At 41.3% G+C, this 17,668-nt stretch overlaps 1 protein-coding gene across 1 annotated transcript in view; it reads left to right on the forward strand.

The window, feature by feature from the left end:
• EP300 (E1A binding protein p300) overlaps positions 1–17,668 on the forward strand; it is a 65,571-nt gene that overhangs the window by 44,398 nt on the left and 3,505 nt on the right. Inside the window, exons 17-30 of the mRNA XM_052639740.1 lie at positions 1,597–1,715; positions 3,287–3,526; positions 3,945–4,033; positions 5,842–5,922; positions 7,739–7,795; positions 8,389–8,466; positions 10,169–10,236; positions 10,857–11,007; positions 11,128–11,274; positions 11,889–12,002; positions 12,680–12,845; positions 13,585–13,749; positions 14,816–14,977; positions 17,379–17,660. Of these exons, the coding sequence (XP_052495700.1) occupies positions 1,597–1,715; positions 3,287–3,526; positions 3,945–4,033; positions 5,842–5,922; positions 7,739–7,795; positions 8,389–8,466; positions 10,169–10,236; positions 10,857–11,007; positions 11,128–11,274; positions 11,889–12,002; positions 12,680–12,845; positions 13,585–13,749; positions 14,816–14,977; positions 17,379–17,660 (1,919 nt within the window). The remainder of the gene's footprint in view (positions 1–1,596; positions 1,716–3,286; positions 3,527–3,944; positions 4,034–5,841; positions 5,923–7,738; positions 7,796–8,388; positions 8,467–10,168; positions 10,237–10,856; positions 11,008–11,127; positions 11,275–11,888; positions 12,003–12,679; positions 12,846–13,584; positions 13,750–14,815; positions 14,978–17,378; positions 17,661–17,668) is intronic.

Genomic DNA, 17,668 nt, shown 5'->3' on the forward strand with positions numbered 1-17,668 from the left:
AGAGACAAAAATTATTAAATAATACTCTGGATCAAAATGCAGGAAATAACAGTAGTAATAATAATCTTTGTTTTCTTTGTTAACTGCTACGCACCAGGCACTGTACCACAAGCTGCCTTGTCTCATCTGAGAACCTCACAGCCCCTCTGTGAGGTCCCTGACCCCTGTTTCACAGGCGGGAAAACTGAGGCTCAGCAAGGTCCAGTAACTTAACCCAGCTCACTTAGTCCAGGCAGGCTGAACCATGCTGCTGAATGGTAACGAGGCAAGCAAGCATGCCTAAGCAGAGAGTGCTTAACAGGTCCCACGGAAGTTAGTTTACTAGCTAGTTTAGGACTAGAACTTCTTACGGCTCTAGTGACCCCTTCAGTGTCACAGGTAGTAGGACCTACCTTAGAGGGGATCTGCTAGCTCCTGAGACGATATCTATGAAAGTGTTCCATGAATACAATGTACCTTAAAATGATGGGGCTAAAAAGTTACTTGAAAATAAGGTTGTTGGGACTTCTTGGTGGTCTACTGTCAGGACCCCATACTTCTACTGCAGGAGAGGTGGGGTTCGATCCCTTGTGGGGAACTAAGATCCTGCTAAAAAATAAATAAAAATAAAGTTTTATATATGGAGATGTGATTTTGATGTAGGCTGCAACACACCCAGTCTTACTATTAGGAATTTATATTTAAAACAGCTAATCTCACAAATTTGCTCAAATTCTGTTTATTTTGAACACAGCAAAATATTAATATGAGACAGGCTTCTCCCATCTATTTGTTTGAATTTTTCATGGCAGCCCCCACCATGTGGTGAAAAAAATACTCAAGGTACTGACAGATATACCATCTTGAAGATGAAATTAATTTGTAAATAGAAGAAATAAGCCTCTGCTCAGAGTGATGGACCCTGAATGGCCAGCTGCTTAAACGGAGCGTAATTCCATTTGGCACACACCAGCAAATCTTCCTCACTTTTGGGAAACATACTGAGAACACATTTGAGCATAATTTGATAACTGAGTACATCGTTCTGGTGATAACAATTTAGTTTTTTTTTTTTTTTAGAATTAAAACTAACATTTGCCATTGAAACAGTAAATATGTCTACTGCTGAAGCTCTGAAACATCAAACATTTTAACGAAGGACTCTTGGCCTTCAGTGGTTCTGATTCCTTTGGTGATAAGACAATACCAGGTCTAATTTCTGACTTGTTATACGCTGATATTGTGAAGAGGGGGCTGCTTTCTCTTCTTGCTTGACAGCATCCCCTGCCCATCGTATCGTTTGGAACATGCTGACAAAAGTCTTTTCATAAATTTTTGGAGCACTTAGGATTCTCTTGCTACTTGGTCAAGACTAAGTGGGTTTCTGACTAAGAAATTTAACTAAATCATGAAGGGTATTTAAAGATGCCTAGACAGGGTGTTTTAAAGGATCTGTCTGAACCAGAAAATAGAAACACCCATAGTGATCTTTCATGGGGACCACGTAAGGAATTTAGTGTTTTCTGGCTCTTGAGATATATATTATATAGTTTCGACTTGAACTTTTTCCCCTCTTTCTCTTAATTGGTAACTAATTTCTAATATGCTCTTCTTCAGTTTTCAAACCTGAAGAGTTACGGCAGGCACTAATGCCAACATTGGAGGCACTTTACCGACAGGATCCGGAATCCCTTCCCTTTCGTCAGCCTGTGGACCCTCAGCTTCTAGGAATCCCTGTAAGTATGTGGGTGGTACTTCTTATTTCTCTTACAATTTGTTAACAGCTTTTTAAAGATAGAATTCACATATTATACAAACCACCCATTTAAGTGTACAATTTAATGGGTTTTTGTATTAACAGAATTGTACGACTATCACCACAGTCAGTTTTGGATCATTTTTCATCATCCCAAAAAAGAAACTGTCCATAAGCAGTCACTTCCATTTTTGCCCACAGCCCCCCTATTCCCAACCAGCTTTTGGTCTGCCTTCAGTCTGTTCTGGACGTTTCATCAAATGGAGTCTTGTAGTATGCGGTTCTTGGTGACAGGGTTCTTTTCATTTAACGTAATGTTTTCAAAATTTGTCCATATTGTAGCACAAATCAGTACTTCATTCTTTCTTATGACCCACCGTTATTTGTACGGATATACATACATTCTCTTTACCCACTCATTAGTCAGTAGTTATTTGGGTTTTTTATACTTTTTGGCTGTTGAAGATAGCATGCCTGTAAATGTTTACGTACAAATTTGTGTGTGTGTCTTTTTATTTCTCTTGGGTATATATCTAAAAATGGGGTTGCTGGCTCATATGCTTTATTTTTATCAGTTGAGCAGCAGTAGTTTCATGATAGAAAAGATAGACCCAAATTAGCTTCATCTGCTTTTAAAGTTGCCTTTATACACCAAACTACTGGCAAGTTTCATTTGAGGATTTTAAGTGGTGTTGGATAAGGCATTGGAGTGCTTCAAGGGATAAAGATCTGTTGGAATCTTTTGTTTTTTTTCCCCTCTGTTTTTATAGATGGTCTTTGTTTCATCTGTAGGCCCCATCTAGTACTAAAATGCTAAGGGTCTTTGACTTCTTGGTCTTTAAGTTGATCACACACATATGATAATAAAGTGTCTGAAATCGCTCCGATAGACCATTAGCTTGCTACTAGAAAGTCTGGGACTGAAGGCAAAAGGAGAACAGGGCGACTGAAGATGGGATGGTTAGATCGCATCACTGACTCAATGGATATGAGTTTGAGCAAACTCCAGGAGATAGTGAAGGACAGAAGAGCCTCGCGTGCTGCAATCCATGGGGTCGCAAAGAGTCAGATACAACCGAGCAGCTGAACAACAACCAGAAAGTCGAGAATAGTTGTTCTCTCTGCCCCTGTGTGCTTAATATGTCTATAGACTGATGATTTAAGGAAGTGTTGGGGGACTTCCCTGGTGGTCCAGTGACTTAAGAATCAACCTTGAGTGCAGGGGATTTGGGTTCAGTCCCTGGTTGGGGAACTAAAATCCCACATGCTGTGGCGCAACCAGGCCTGAGTGCTCCAGAGCCCACACGATACAACTCGGGAGCCTGTGTGCCACGAGGACAGCTCCCGCATGCCACAGCTAAGACCCGATGCAGCCAAATAGACAGACATATACTTTAAATAATAAAGATGTGATGGGCATCAGTCATTTATTTGGACATTCAGACACATCAAAGATTCAGCATTACCTAGAAAATTTTGAATGGTTATGCTGTGGACCTTGAATATACTGAGGTTTTTGGTAATGTTGTTTGGTGTCACTTGTCCTTCTAGGATTACTTTGATATTGTGAAGAGCCCTATGGATCTTTCTACCATCAAGAGGAAGTTAGACACTGGACAGTATCAGGAGCCCTGGCAGTATGTGGATGACATTTGGCTCATGTTCAACAATGCTTGGTTATATAATCGGAAAACATCACGGGTGTACAAATACTGCTCCAAGCTGTCTGAGGTCTTTGAACAAGAAATTGACCCTGTCATGCAAAGCCTTGGATACTGTTGTGGCAGAAAGGTAGGAAATTTTTGCACAGATAAGAATTACAGTGAAAACTTGACCAGTTTGAATCCTTGGATCATCAGGTTTTTAAGTTCATCTTGAATTAGGAACTTGGTCGTATTTGCCTGTGGGGCACTGTGCCTGGCATGTGCTAGTTTCCCTGTGCATGCCAATTCACACTGGGCTGCTCCTGCCCTCTTCAGTTCTTTGGCAACTGGTGGAGAAGTAACAACTATTAAGCTTACCTCAGAGTGGTGGAATAATACAGCAGTAAACTAGTGTAGTTTTAGTTTGGTGAACTGTCTTGGAAACTGAAACTGCCCATCGTGAGAGACATAATGAGGACTAAGGCTTACGTTCTCTTTCTGATTTGCCAGTGTAAATATTTTAGCTTGCCCTTCAAACCATACTCATTGAATGGTTTCTCTTGCAGTTGGAGTTCTCTCCACAGACACTCTGTTGCTATGGCAAACAGTTATGCACAATTCCTCGTGATGCCACTTACTACAGTTATCAGAACAGGTAAGCTCGACCTGTGTGGACCAAGGTCACAGTGTCCGCGTGTCCAGAGAGTGCATGCGGATGGACCAGCACACATACAGTCATGGTTCGTGTGTGGCTTGCTTGAAAACAGCTGTACAGCACAAGTCCTGGTCTTAGCATTCTGCCTTTGCGAAATTGCATGATTTTCTAGTAGAAAGGAGCCTTGGGTCAATTGTCTGTGCCTGTATTTTTATAAAGCAGGAACCCAAGGCATGAAGAAGTCAAGCAGCTTTATGAGTTGGTAGCATACATGGGATTATGTCCCAGGCCCCACATTCTTTTCCCACTGTATTTTTATAGCTTACCACAGCCTCTGGCCAAACAGAAAATTGTCAAACTAATTGGTCTGTCTTTCCATGAAATTCCCAAAACTACCCAGAAAACTTTTAACCATAAATTTGTTAGCCAGCTGTATCTTTTTAAGAAATAATTCCCTTTTTGTGTGCAATGGATTCCTCAGTTTTTCTTGGAGCATATGAAATCAGAGGATCCCAGGGTACTTGCTTTTTTCTCTGTTAAGTACATCAAAAGGAACACCTCCAAAAACAGCTCAGTACTGGACTGTTCCTTACAGGATGCACATGACAGTGGATGGTTATGCTTTTAGTAGGTTAGACACTTCTGCCTTCTTTTCTCCTGCTAAAGGACGGACCGTGATCATACAGAGTGCATTCATTAATCATGATTTGTCTCTTATTTTGTGAAATCAGTCAGCAGTGTGCCTGGCATAGGGTGCTGACTTGGGGCTCTAAGACAGTGTAAGAGCATGGCTGGACAGTCAGTACTTTGATAAAGCAGCCCCATGGTGGTGGCTTTTTATTGAACTTGTGCACTACAGCTGTATTTCTGGCTTTGAAAAAGTCACTTAAACTTTTTGTTTTATTTACAAAAAGTTAGGTGCATTCTCCTAATGCTTTGTAGTTGTAAGAATCCACAGTTTTTTACTCACGAAAACCTAGGGAAAAATGGGTCTCAAGTTGTTAGTACCTTGTGTTTAAAAAAAGCAAGGGACAGCTGGCATGCTATAGTCTCATGCTATAATCTTGGCATTTATATACCATTTTTGGATTTTAAACACCAGTCTACAGCGCTTGTAGTCTTTGTACCAAGGAATATGTAATCGCGTGTCTGCACATACCACTGCCTTTAATTTACCTCTCAAGCTAGGTGGCTACAATCAGTATTTAACTGCTTGTGCAGACTTTTTATTGTACATTGTGGTTTCCTTGGGATCAAAGAGAAAGTGGTGTTTTTTGTTTTTTTCAGACCAAAATTGTTTCTAGATGATTATTTCCTAGTACTATGTTCATTGTGGATTTTTGACTATCCTATCTTTGATTATTTGCATCAAGTAGCATTAACTACTCAAATGAAAGGGTATAGGTCTGTGTGAGACTTGTTTATTTGCTGTGATCATTTGCTACTTGTGATCTCATTGAGAGATTTAATGCTAATCTGTGCTTTGCCTTGGCTTTCTGCTTTGTGTTGTCTTGTCTTGCTTTTATGTTTTTTGTTGCCCTGCAATCCCTCATTTCTTCGTTTGTTTTGTGTTTTTTTTTTTCTCCTCATGCTTGTCGTTGTCTGCACTTGGCTTTGATTGCAAAAACCAAAACCCAAACTGTGGTGCCCATAAATCTGCATCATTGAATGTCCTTGTCGCCGTTGATGACCTGCTCTCTGCTCCCGTCCCCCTCCTTGGCCTGCTGTGATTGGTGGCTTCGTTGCTTGGCTTGGGCTGTGTTGTGTGAACGGAACAGTTCACCCCAGTATGGCCTTCTTGCCGACAGGTATCATTTCTGTGAGAAGTGTTTCAATGAAATCCAAGGGGAGAGCGTTTCTTTGGGGGATGACCCTTCCCAACCTCAAACGTAAGTAGCTATTATTTTAGAAAGTACTCTCGTTTCAGTTTGTTGTCAGATGATCGTGCTCAGGCTTCTAAGTGGTCTTAGATTTTGTTGTCCAGGATGGTATGGCCACAGGTAGCTATTTAAATACAAATTAAATAAGATTTAAAATTTCTAATTTCAGTTGCTCAGTAGACATTTGTGGCTCGTGGCTGCCATTTTGGTCAGCATAGATGGAGAACATTTTGATCATAGCAGAAGTTCTCTCGGTACTGATTCAGGGGGGTACAACAGTACTGGATGGTCATAGATTCCTTCTATAAGGAAATAGCTTCTCCCAAAAAGTGAAAGTGTGGAGTGCAAGGTAACTTCATCATTAATTGTTTTGAGTTTGAGGAGAATTGAACAAATAACCACCATACAGCCTTCTCATAGAAGTTAACAATACCAAAATCCTTAGAATCATGTGTATCATAATATCATTAGGGATTTAGGAGGTTGTGAGAATGACTTATTATAAAGAGACTTGGTTGGACTTCTGCATTCCACAAGCTCTTGTAGTTCGGTAAATGCCAAGAAAATTTTTTAAACATTGCCTAAACTGCCTCTAATCTCTATAAGATTCAGACTGTCAAATTTTAACTCTTTTAGGAAGAAAGAACTATTTGGTATCCTTTAAATATTCTTCAGCTTCTCTTCCGATTTAACCTACAATAAACAAACAATTCAGAACATTTCCCATAGCGATTCAGAATTGTTATGTTACTAGTAAAAACAGGGCTTCTGAGAAAAGCTTGGTGTCTTCGAATTGGATTCTGAAGTTGTCCTTTTCCTTCAGTCACCACTGACATATAAAATGGTGGGCTCAGGTACTGGTACCGGTCCCCTTGAGCCTTGAGATTTTCTAACCCTTGGCTAACCAGGGAAGTCAGGTCTAGGTCGGTTTCCCTGAAAAAAGGGAGGCACCGTTACCACAAGTTCTGTGCCTTAGGACTTTGAAGTGTGTAGGAACCCCTCTTGCAGTTCTACAGTTGGCAGTGAGCCTGAGAGTGTGCGTTACTGACAAGTTCCCAGGTCCATCCAGGCTGATAGTCTTCCAAACACACTTCGGATAGCAATACCTTAGGGCACGTAGCAATGAATCTGGAGCCTGTAACTAGGAGAAAACAGTTTCAATGGGGAAATTGCTCCATTTTTATGAGGAAGAATCACAGTAGTCAAAAGTTTGTTGTAGGTGGCCTCCTGTGTTTGTGAGACTATGAGCAGAGTAGGAGGCTAGATTTCAGGATAGAAGGCCATGTGAAAATTTTTTAATGAACCTCCCCCCTTTTTTTCCACTAATCCTGTCAGTAACCTGAACTATGTATTCTTAATGCTAAAATTTTTTATTAATATAAAAAGTTGCTTGACTGGACTGTCCTAAAAAATGCTGTTGTTTTTTTTTAATAGTGGTTTAGCTCCCTCTGTACACACTGTCTTTCATACTGCTAGACTGAGCTGTCTAGAAACAGTAAACTAGTCAAAGGCATAAATACCTAACACTAAGAGTAGTAGGCAAGATTTTAAAAGGAAGATAAAAAAGTACTAATTCATGCTTTTAGATCTTACTGGGTTCTCCTGTCAGTGGGAACAGAGGTACTATAAAGTCATTTCCCAAAACATAGGCATTTACACGTGCGTTTTGCGGGAGCTAAGAATGTACCAGCTATATCCTTGATATAGTCTTAGGTTTAAATAATCTTACAGGGTGGGGGTTTTTATCATTTGGTTATTAGAACAGTAGTCAACTTGCTAATCTTCCTGGGTTGCTTTTTCTTATTGTATCCTCTTCTTTCCTTAGTACAATAAATAAAGAACAATTTTCAAAGAGAAAAAATGACACTCTGGACCCTGAACTGTAAGTAGTTCCCCTTGAGTAGCACACTTTCATTTTCCGTCTTCCTTTCATTCTTTTGGTTTGTGCAGCCGGTGTGGTGATGCTATTATTCTTGGGCTAAGTCTGTAGCCTACATCTAGGAGACAAGGTAGAAATGTGAAAAATCGAGGCTATGGTTTACATTTGCGTTTCACTAACCCTCCCTAGTGTTTTGGTGCTCATGTGAGGCACCAGGCTGTTTCTGCTCAGTGCCGTTATTCCAGCCTTGTCCTGTGTGTTTTCCAACCGTTTCATAATCACCTCCTTTATTGTGACACCTTTCAGAGGTACAGAAGTGTACTGGTACTAGACATTCCTGGAATGGACAGGATGGTGTCAGACTCGGAGGTTTAAACAGCAGTCATCTTTTCTATCACTTTTTACTCCATAAAATGACTGAATTTAACTGCGTTTGAGATTCGCTGTACCTGTTACACTAAAGAGCTTTTAAACACTGTTACTTCAATTCTTTGGACATGATCTTGGCCATCTTTTGAATTGTCAGAAAACGAGAAATACCGGCACTTTTGATTTGGTTCAAGTTTTGGATTTAACTCGACGTTTTGCCTTTGCAGGTTTGTTGAGTGTACCGAGTGTGGGAGAAAGATGCATCAGATCTGTGTCCTTCATCATGAGATCATCTGGCCATCGGGGTGAGGCATCAGTATTTTCCCCAGACTTCAGCAAGTTTTTGTCATCTTTGCAATGATTGTATTTTATTGTCAAAATTACTGCCTCTTAGAATTATTCTCTGGATTGGGAAAAGGTCATTAAAATTCAGTTTTGGAACAGTAATCAACCTGGAATCCAGAACAGGCCTTCTCTTACTACAGTGTGTTAGTCCATGTAGAGACACTTCGCCCTGCTGGTTCACTGTTTCTAAATTCTTTGGTGGTTATTGTGCATCAAAAGTAAATACAGAGGATTTATCAATAGAGGTAACAGGAAATCTGTAGCACCAAGAAACTAGAAAGGAAATGTTAGGCACAACTAAGTGTTAATCACTCGGTCATGTCCAACTCTGTGACCCCATGGACTGTAGCCCACTAGGCTCCCATGTCCATGGGATTTTCCAGGCAAGGATACTGGAGTGGGTTGCCATTTCCTTCTCCAGAATATCTTCCCAACCCAGGGATAGCACACGGCTCTCCCACATTGCAGGCAGACCCTTTACTGACCGAGCCACAGGAAAGCCCTGAAAGTGTCAGTTGTGTCAGCTAAACTTGAGAGATGTTGAGGGTTGCTAATATCGCAGAGGACAGACTAGATGATATCAGTAATGGAGAACACCAAAACGATGACTTTGTTTCTGCCTCTGAGAGACCATTACAGTGAGATTGTATACTGAATGGTGGCCCTGGTTAGACTTGAATTATTTAAAGTCTTTTGGGCAGTTGGATAACAGGTAACACGGGTGTTCCCCACTGAAAGGCAGAGATGCATGAAAATGATGAGATACAGACTTCAGTGAACTAGATACGCTTGGGCCTCATGTTTTGTTTCTTGAGTATTCTCCACATATCTACTCAGGCTGCATATCATCAGTGCCTTTCATGGAAATAAGTGGATTTTTGTCCATTGTGACACTGCCAAGTGTTTATTGCCACGGCTACCTCTCTCTCTCGAGGAATGAGGCTGCTCCCAGCTCTGTTCAAGGGAAAGGTTGGGGAGGGGATGTCTGTGCATTAAGTGACTCTCATCAAGATGGGAGCTCTACTCTCTCCTCTGCTTTTTTGCTGGACTAACTTGATAGTTTAGAGTTCATGGGGGAAAAGGAGGCTAAATAACAAAATTTCCAGAAAAAAAAACACTAAGGAAAATTGTAGTAGATAAGCTTGTCTTTTGATAGGTTTCTCTTCTTAATTACAGAGTAGGCAAGGATCATGAGACTTGCAGTGATCCTTGCAACTGAAGGTTAGCCAGCTGGTTGATGAGTACTTATGTGGTGTCCAGTTTTTCTCAAAATTCTACTTATGCACACATCCTTATGTAATTTCAGGAACAAAGAGAATGTACATATAAAATCTATTCATGCTGCTTTCAAAATGTCCCTTTTTATATTCCCACTGGTAACATATACACTTTCGCTAATGTGATTGACTAAAAAATAAAATTTCTGCTTTCATCTGTGATCTTCACCATCTTTGCACATGTAAGCTAGTTTATATGCTCTTTGTATCTTTTATCTATTTATCTTTTTTCTCTTAATGTTTTCTGAAAGCTCTTTGTATATTGGTTGTATTTCTCCCAGGTTGTTTATTTTCAACCTTACGCATACATAAGATAGATTCTGTAGAGTGCATTATTTGAAATACTCCTCTAAGTTGTTAAACAAAGTCTTGGTTTACATTTTAGATTTGTCTGTGATGGTTGTTTAAAGAAGACTGCACGAACTAGAAAAGAAAATAAATTTTCTGCTAAAAGTAAGTTCCTTTCTTACAGGTAACTTATGGGAAAACTTTGCTTGAAACATCGTTAAAAATTAACATCCAGAATGAATTATTTTGTTTCAACATTATTTAAAATATTTAACCAAACTAAACAACAAATAATTTTTCCATGATGTACTTGAAGTTGAACTGTAGTATCCTTTTTGGTGTGAAGTTACTTACACCTAATAATGTGTAAAAAAGCACAGATGTATTTTTCTTGTTCCAACACATTTCCTGACAGAGGCCAGCATTGCCATCCCGTGAGTGATTCCCTCAGTTTTGTGGAGGGGCTGCATTTAGCCCTATGTGATCTTTTCACGTGGTGGGTGGCAGTAGCTTTAGTTCTGGAGATAGATGCCTGTGCAGGTTCTGCTGTTCTGTGTTGTTTAGTCGCTAAGGTGAGTCCGTCTCTTTGCGACCCCTTGGGCTGCAGCATGCCAGGCTCCCCTGTACTCCATCATCTCCAGGGTCTGCTCACATTGATGGCCATTGAGTCAGTGATGATCTTGCTAGTGCTGGAAAAGCAGAAGTGAGATACGGTATTGAAATTTGAGTGGTAGTAATAAATGTGCACCTTGGCTACTCCTGAACTTGGCACTTGTAAATCCTAGGACTGCCATCTACCAGGCTTGGGACATTTCTGGAGAATCGTGTGAATGAGTTTCTGAGGCGACAAAATCACCCTGAGTCAGGAGAGGTCACTGTTCGAGTAGTTCATGCTTCTGACAAAACTGTGGAAGTCAAACCAGGCATGAAAGCAAGGTATGTAGTAGTTTCCCCCTTTCTTATCTGTGGATCCACAGTTGCTCACACATAGTTACTGTTGATGATTCTCATCTGAATGAAATGTTGTACTTCTTCCCTCCACTATGAATTGTATAGATTTGTAGATAGTGGAGAGATGGCAGAATCCTTTCCATATCGAACCAAAGCCCTCTTTGCCTTCGAAGAAATCGATGGTGTTGACTTGTGCTTCTTTGGTATGCATGTTCAAGAGTATGGCTCTGACTGCCCTCCGCCCAACCAGAGGTAGGACTTTACTGTGGCTACTTTCTAATTTGCGTGGAAGTTTGAAATTACAGTCAGGTGAACAAGCATAGTGGATAAGAAAATGTTTGATGTGCTTCTTTTGGAAATGTAAGTTCTCAAGTGTGTAGTGTAGAAGTGAAACAAAAAAAAATAGAAAATACTGCTCTTTCATGTTCATAATAACAGGGAAAGAGATATGAATGGCAGCTTAAAATATGACTTTTCAGAAAATGTACTTAAATCTAGGCTGAGTACCTTCTTGAGATGTAAAAGAATGTCACACAAATGAAGGAGAGTATGGTGTAGAATTTTCCACGTAGTATAAAGGCCAGAGTAAGAGTCTGCCAGAATGTATTTGGATCGCTCAGTAGTGACTAATTATGCTGTGTCTCAGGCCCTGCTAGGTGCTGAGATAGTAATAGAGCCACAGACCCACAAAACTCCCCTGATGAGCTCATGATCTAGTCATTTACCTAAATAAACGTAATATTGTGTGATAAGCATTAAAAATGACAAGGTGAGCAAAGGGCACAGAGAAGAGAGATGTGTTTAGCCACATCATTAGAAACTCATTATGCAACTTGACCTGGCTTCTTTCTCCTCGTTTGATACAGGAGAGTATACATATCATACCTCGATAGTGTTCACTTCTTCCGTCCTAAATGCTTGAGGACTGCAGTCTATCATGAAATCCTAATTGGATATTTGGAATATGTCAAGAAATTAGGGTAAGCATAAAAACAAATGCTAGTTTTAAAAACAACTTGTTTAAGCTGATTAGTTTTAAACTGATCACCACTGTGGTATTTTGGTGAGATACAGTATGTGCAAATATGTAACTTTTTGGTTTTTTCTCCTCCACTTTGGTTTTCATCTGGCAGAACTATAATTTAGAGACCCTTTGAAATTGTTGGCTTTGCCATGGGAAAGAAATGGATATTGTGATGCTAGTTGCACCCATCCCAAATTACTTTATTTTGTTCAATTAAGCTGTTTGATACAGTTTGATTTGAAGAGCCAGAACTTTAAACTACACTTGGTCCTTTCACACCTCTGAGTATCAAAACCTTCGTACGGGTTCCTTACCTTCAAGGTATATATGTGCTTGAGAATGTTTAGCACCTCACCTTGCAGGTTATTCCTCCTGATATTTTGCATTTCATTAAACTCTCTTGTTGACATGGATTGACTTTTCCTTTGCATTGTAGCTTTTGTTTGGTCTTTAAATACAAATTGAGGATTTTTTTGATCCAGGGTCATGCCTAGTTCTGGCATAGATCACACACTTCATGTTATCTTGGGGAATTGTTAGTTTCTGTGCTGATTGCTCTGTGGTTTAAAGTGGAGCATTTTTTCTAGAATGGATGATCTTTCTCTTCAATGTTCCTTTTGTCTGTGTTGTTAGATACACAACAGGGCATATTTGGGCGTGTCCGCCAAGTGAAGGAGATGACTACATCTTCCATTGCCACCCCCCTGACCAGAAGATACCCAAGCCCAAGCGACTGCAGGAGTGGTACAAAAAGATGCTCGACAAAGCTGTGTCCGAGCGAATTGTCCATGATTATAAGGTCAGGACGAGGGATGACAGCACCGTGGCTTGACTAGTCCTGCTGCTCTGTATTTGGCTTGTTTTACTACCTTAACAAAAATCTTGTGTTTCTTCTCACTCTTCCATGTAATTTAAGATGAAGTAGACTTGGCAAAACATTTGACAACCGTTTGTGACTGTAGGGTGTCTCATAATAAGAAACTTGAACTATTAAATGTCTCACCTGTTTTTACTCATGGGGAGGAAAACATGAACTGGCATTGTCCTAATAAGCAGCCCGGAAAATCGTTCTTGGCTATATGGTTTCCAGTATCTGTAACTGGGATTTTTCTGAACATATTTCTCAGTAGAAAATGCATTTCTAGGATTTTTGCAAGGCCAGCGTGCCTCCCATCACACTGCATTCTGTCTCAGAAGTGTTGGAGGGATGGGTGTGAATGCTGCTGCCTCTGCCTTTGTTCCTGACAGAGGCATTTGTCACTTGGTTACATAAAGGCAGATAATCTCCCCATCCTCACGGGAAGAGGAAAGAGGAAGCCAGAAATACTGACTTCAGACCAGACCTTTCCCTGTTGGTGACGCTGTCTCCCCAGGCACCAGACTTGGGCACAAAATCCCTGCTGTCTTCCAGAAGACACATCTGGTTCTTTGCACTTGTTGTGTCCGTTAGCTGTGACTCTGATGCTATATAATAAATGCCTTTTTTTTTTTTCCCCAAAAAAATAGATATTGCTATTTGTTTTTGGATATTTTCACAGGATATTTTAAAACAAGCTACTGAAGATCGATTGACAAGCGCGAAGGAATTGCCTTACTTTGAGGGAGATTTCTGGCCCAATGTCCTGGAAGAGAGCATTAAGGAACTGGAGCAGGAGGAGGAGGAGCGGAAGCGGGAGGAGAACACCAGCAGCGAGAGCACAGATGTGAGCGCTCTGCGTTTCCCTTTCCCACCTCTGCCTCCGCTCATGTGACCCGGACGTGAGCTGAGGCTTCCAGCGGCCCCTGAAGCTCTAGCTCTCTGAATCGGGCAGGCGCGGAATATTGGTGTAGATAAGTTACTGTGGTTCTAGCTTAGAGATTTTAAGCCCTTTTTGCACCAGACCTCATTTTTAAATGGAATCCTGGATTTCTAATAATGGAAACCCTGGAGAACAGAACATTACCTGTCTAGAACATGACATTGATAAACTGTTTCTGCAAAAGTCTGAATTATGAATGTTTCAGGCCTTGCAGGCCATATATTGTCTCCAGCACGTTCTTTTTTTCTTCTTTAAACAACTGTTTAAGTGTAAAAACCATCATTCTTAGCCGTACAAAAAACAAATCTGGGCCAGAATTTACCAGTCCCCCCTACAGAAGCTGCCTTATAGCAGGTCATCTGACAAGGTCAAATGACAAGGTTTCCTTGTCATTTATTTCCCTGCAGTATGTGTCGGTTGCCCTTGCTGAGTCTGAACTCCTGAAATCACCCTTAGTCTAAGAATTCTTTACAGCCTGCAGTTTAGACTCCTTGATTTAATGTTTTTCAAGGTTGTTTTTTTTTTTAATAGTAAGTCCATGAAATTTTAGAAAGTGAGTCGAAGGAAATAGAGCCAGGGCCTTTGGCTCCCTACTCCCACGCACACTTCACTACCTGCCGCTCGCTCCTCTCCATCCTCGGATTTGGTTTGGCCTGGCTCCACCTGAGGTGTCTCCTGGTCCGCAGCTTCTGCTGGCCAAAGAGCTAAGGCTGCTGTTGTCTAATGAAGAGAGATCAGCAGAGAGATTTTTCAGTGGGAGAGAATTAATGCAAAAACATTAGTAAACCTTAGTTTACAGCTTTAAAAAGAAAGGAGCAATGAAGAGAGAGCAGCTGTTAGAAGGTTATGATCTATTGCTCCATCAGAAACTTGTTCGTAACAGTTATTAACAAATAACTGTTCTAAACTTGTAAACAGTCTCTTAACAAAGAGTTACTAACGTTTCTTGTTCTCTCATGCTAACCTGCAGGTGACAAAGGGAGACAGCAAAAACGCTAAAAAGAAAAACAACAAGAAAACTAGCAAAAACAAGAGCAGCCTGAGTCGGGGCAATAAGAAGAAGCCAGGCATGCCCAACGTATCCAACGACCTCTCACAGAAGTTGTATGCCACCATGGAGAAGCACAAAGAGGTAAAAGAACAGCCCCCAGAGTAGGAAAACCAAGGCCAGGGTCCTCCAGAACTGCCCACCATAGTTGGTATTTATGATGTGAGCACCAGATCGTTTGAAACTCAGAAGGAAGAAAATCATACTGGAGAAGGAAATGGCAACCCACTCCGGTACCTTTGCCCGGAAAATCCCATGGACGGAGGAGCCTGGTAGACTACAGTCCATGGGGTCGCAAAGAGTTGGACACGACTGAGCGACTTCACTTTCCCTTAGAAAAAAAAAGGAAAATCATTTGAGGGAGAAGAAAGCAAAAAGAGGGTAGTGAGAACATGAAATGGTAAGGTGTCTTACTTAGATCTGTAGCTGTTACAAAGCTATATGGTGTTGGGAGAAGTGTAAGCAGTTTGTCTGACCCTATTGTTTGTAACCATTTTATGTTTGTGTTTCTGTCCATTGTTCAGAAGATGGGCTTGTTGGATATCTTTTGGGTATCTTTGTGCTCTTTCTTTATACCAAAGCCCCTTAGAACTCTATTTGGCCATTCAAGTTTCTAATGGAACTTTGGCGAAACTAATGAATGTTTTGCCTTACTGAAAGGGAATTGGCGAATGGAGAGGATTGAAGAAAAGTTAAACTTTGATATATGCATTCATGAATGCCTTCACAGCAAAGTTAAAACTTGGAATTATTTCATTATTGGTTATTTGTTGTTTGGGAATAGAACTGAGTATGTTGGGGTTTTTCCCCTTCAACATTATTGTTGGTAAGATGAGGCGTTTTGAAGGGTCATGTTGGTTTGTTTAAACATCTGTTTATCTCCCTGTTCAGACATCAGGTTCTTACAGGAAGAGGCTATTAATGTGGAGAGGGAACTGATGGTTTGATTTTAGGTGTGGAACTCTGTCATAACAGCGACTGGGAAAGGCCCTTAGAGTATGTTGTAATAGGTATGACTTCAGTTGTAGATACATCATCTGAAGAATATGTGGGTAGTAGTCTCCTGTTAGGAGTTAGAATCTAATGTAATCATTTTATTAAATTTAGGTATTGTTTTAGCTCTAGGGTGACATTCAGCAGTCAGTCACGATGGCTGTTATTGGAGGTTGGCCATAGTGAAGGTTTCCTAGGGAGTCACCAGATGGTTTGATCTGCCCCCACTTGTTAGATACAGTACTTCCCTGTGTGTGATCACATTTTCAGGACACTCCTCCTTACTCTGTGAGTGCTTGCTTTGAGCCACAGTAGCAAACCCAGTATCACAGTCCCCCCTTGAGCTTTTAACTCTGGCTTTGAACGTCTTTACTTAGTGTGGATGCTCTTGTCCTGTGTTGTTCGTGGCTTGTGCAATCTTAGTCCCATGTCCCGTCCCCCACCCCCACCTGGGGCCGAACCCATGCCCTTGCAGTGGCAGGGCAGTGTTAACCACTGGACCACCAAGAAAGTCACTGTGTTCTTTTTCTAGACTCTTGTTCTATGCCAACATTGCTGCCCAGATATATAACAAATATTATTGCCAGTTTGCATAGATTTTCAGCCTCAAAAAAATGGACAGGTTATAGTGGGCAATACAGCAGTTACAAGTTCTTGATCTCTTGAAGGTTCCCTTTTACATTTTATTATTACAGAAATAGCAGCTTCTTCTTGCAGCCTTTAAACCAGTGGTTATGGGAATCAGTGGTTGTGTTGTGTTTTTAAACAAAAATTTTTTGTTTCTGTAGCAAGGAAAAAGAGTTTGCTTTTTTATTCTTCCCACCCCTACCAATTTTTTTTCCTTCCAAACTTACAGGAAAGTTCTACAGAAGAAGCCCTCCTGTTGCTTTCAGCTAGATTCATCAGTTAACGTTCTACTACATTTTATTTCAGTAAGCTCCTTCTAAGACAGAGGACACGCTCTGCATAAGCGTGCTGTGACTTCACACTCAGGAAACCTCTCCCCTGCCACCACCTCCCATCTGCTCCTCTGCTGCATGTTGAGTTGCCATGTCTCAGTTCCTGGCTTTATTTTCTTTAATGACATAGGCATTTTGTGAAGACTCCAGGCCAATTGCTTTGTAGAATACCTATCCGTTTGGGTTTTTCTGATTTATTTCCTTATAATTAGAGTCAGGTTAAACCATGGATTGCATCTTAAAAGTTGACCTCGTTGAAGTAGAATGTCCCCTGTATGGCCCTGTGTTTGACCATTCTTTTGAAGAATTAACTGAATGAGATAGAAGACGTAAGATGCAGATGTTTTAGGCCCACTGTAGTCAGTTTCAAAAAAGAGAACAAATGCGTGAAGCAGGAGAACGCGGGCTGTGTCGTGTAGCCTTGCAGGGTGGCCACAGAAGGAAGCCAGGCCTCCCGGCCCCCGGGTGCAGAGCCTGGCCAGCTGCCTGCAGTGTTCAGTTCCAGAGTCCAGAGGGGACTGTCTGTGTTGCAGGTCTTCTTTGTGATCCGTCTCATCGCTGGCCCTGCCGCCAACTCCCTGCCTCCCATTGTTGACCCCGACCCCCTCATCCCCTGTGACCTGATGGATGGGCGGGATGCCTTTCTCACCCTCGCAAGGGACAAGCACCTGGAGTTCTCGTCACTGCGAAGAGCCCAGTGGTCCACCATGTGCATGCTGGTTGAGCTGCACACCCAGAGCCAGGACCGCTTTGTCTACACCTGCAACGAGTGCAAGCACCACGTGGAGACTCGCTGGCATTGCACCGTGTGTGAGGTGGGTCC

This window comes from Budorcas taxicolor, chromosome 5 (assembly GCF_023091745.1).
Source record: "Budorcas taxicolor isolate Tak-1 chromosome 5, Takin1.1, whole genome shotgun sequence".
In the NCBI taxonomy this organism is placed as follows: domain Eukaryota; kingdom Metazoa; phylum Chordata; class Mammalia; order Artiodactyla; family Bovidae; genus Budorcas; species Budorcas taxicolor.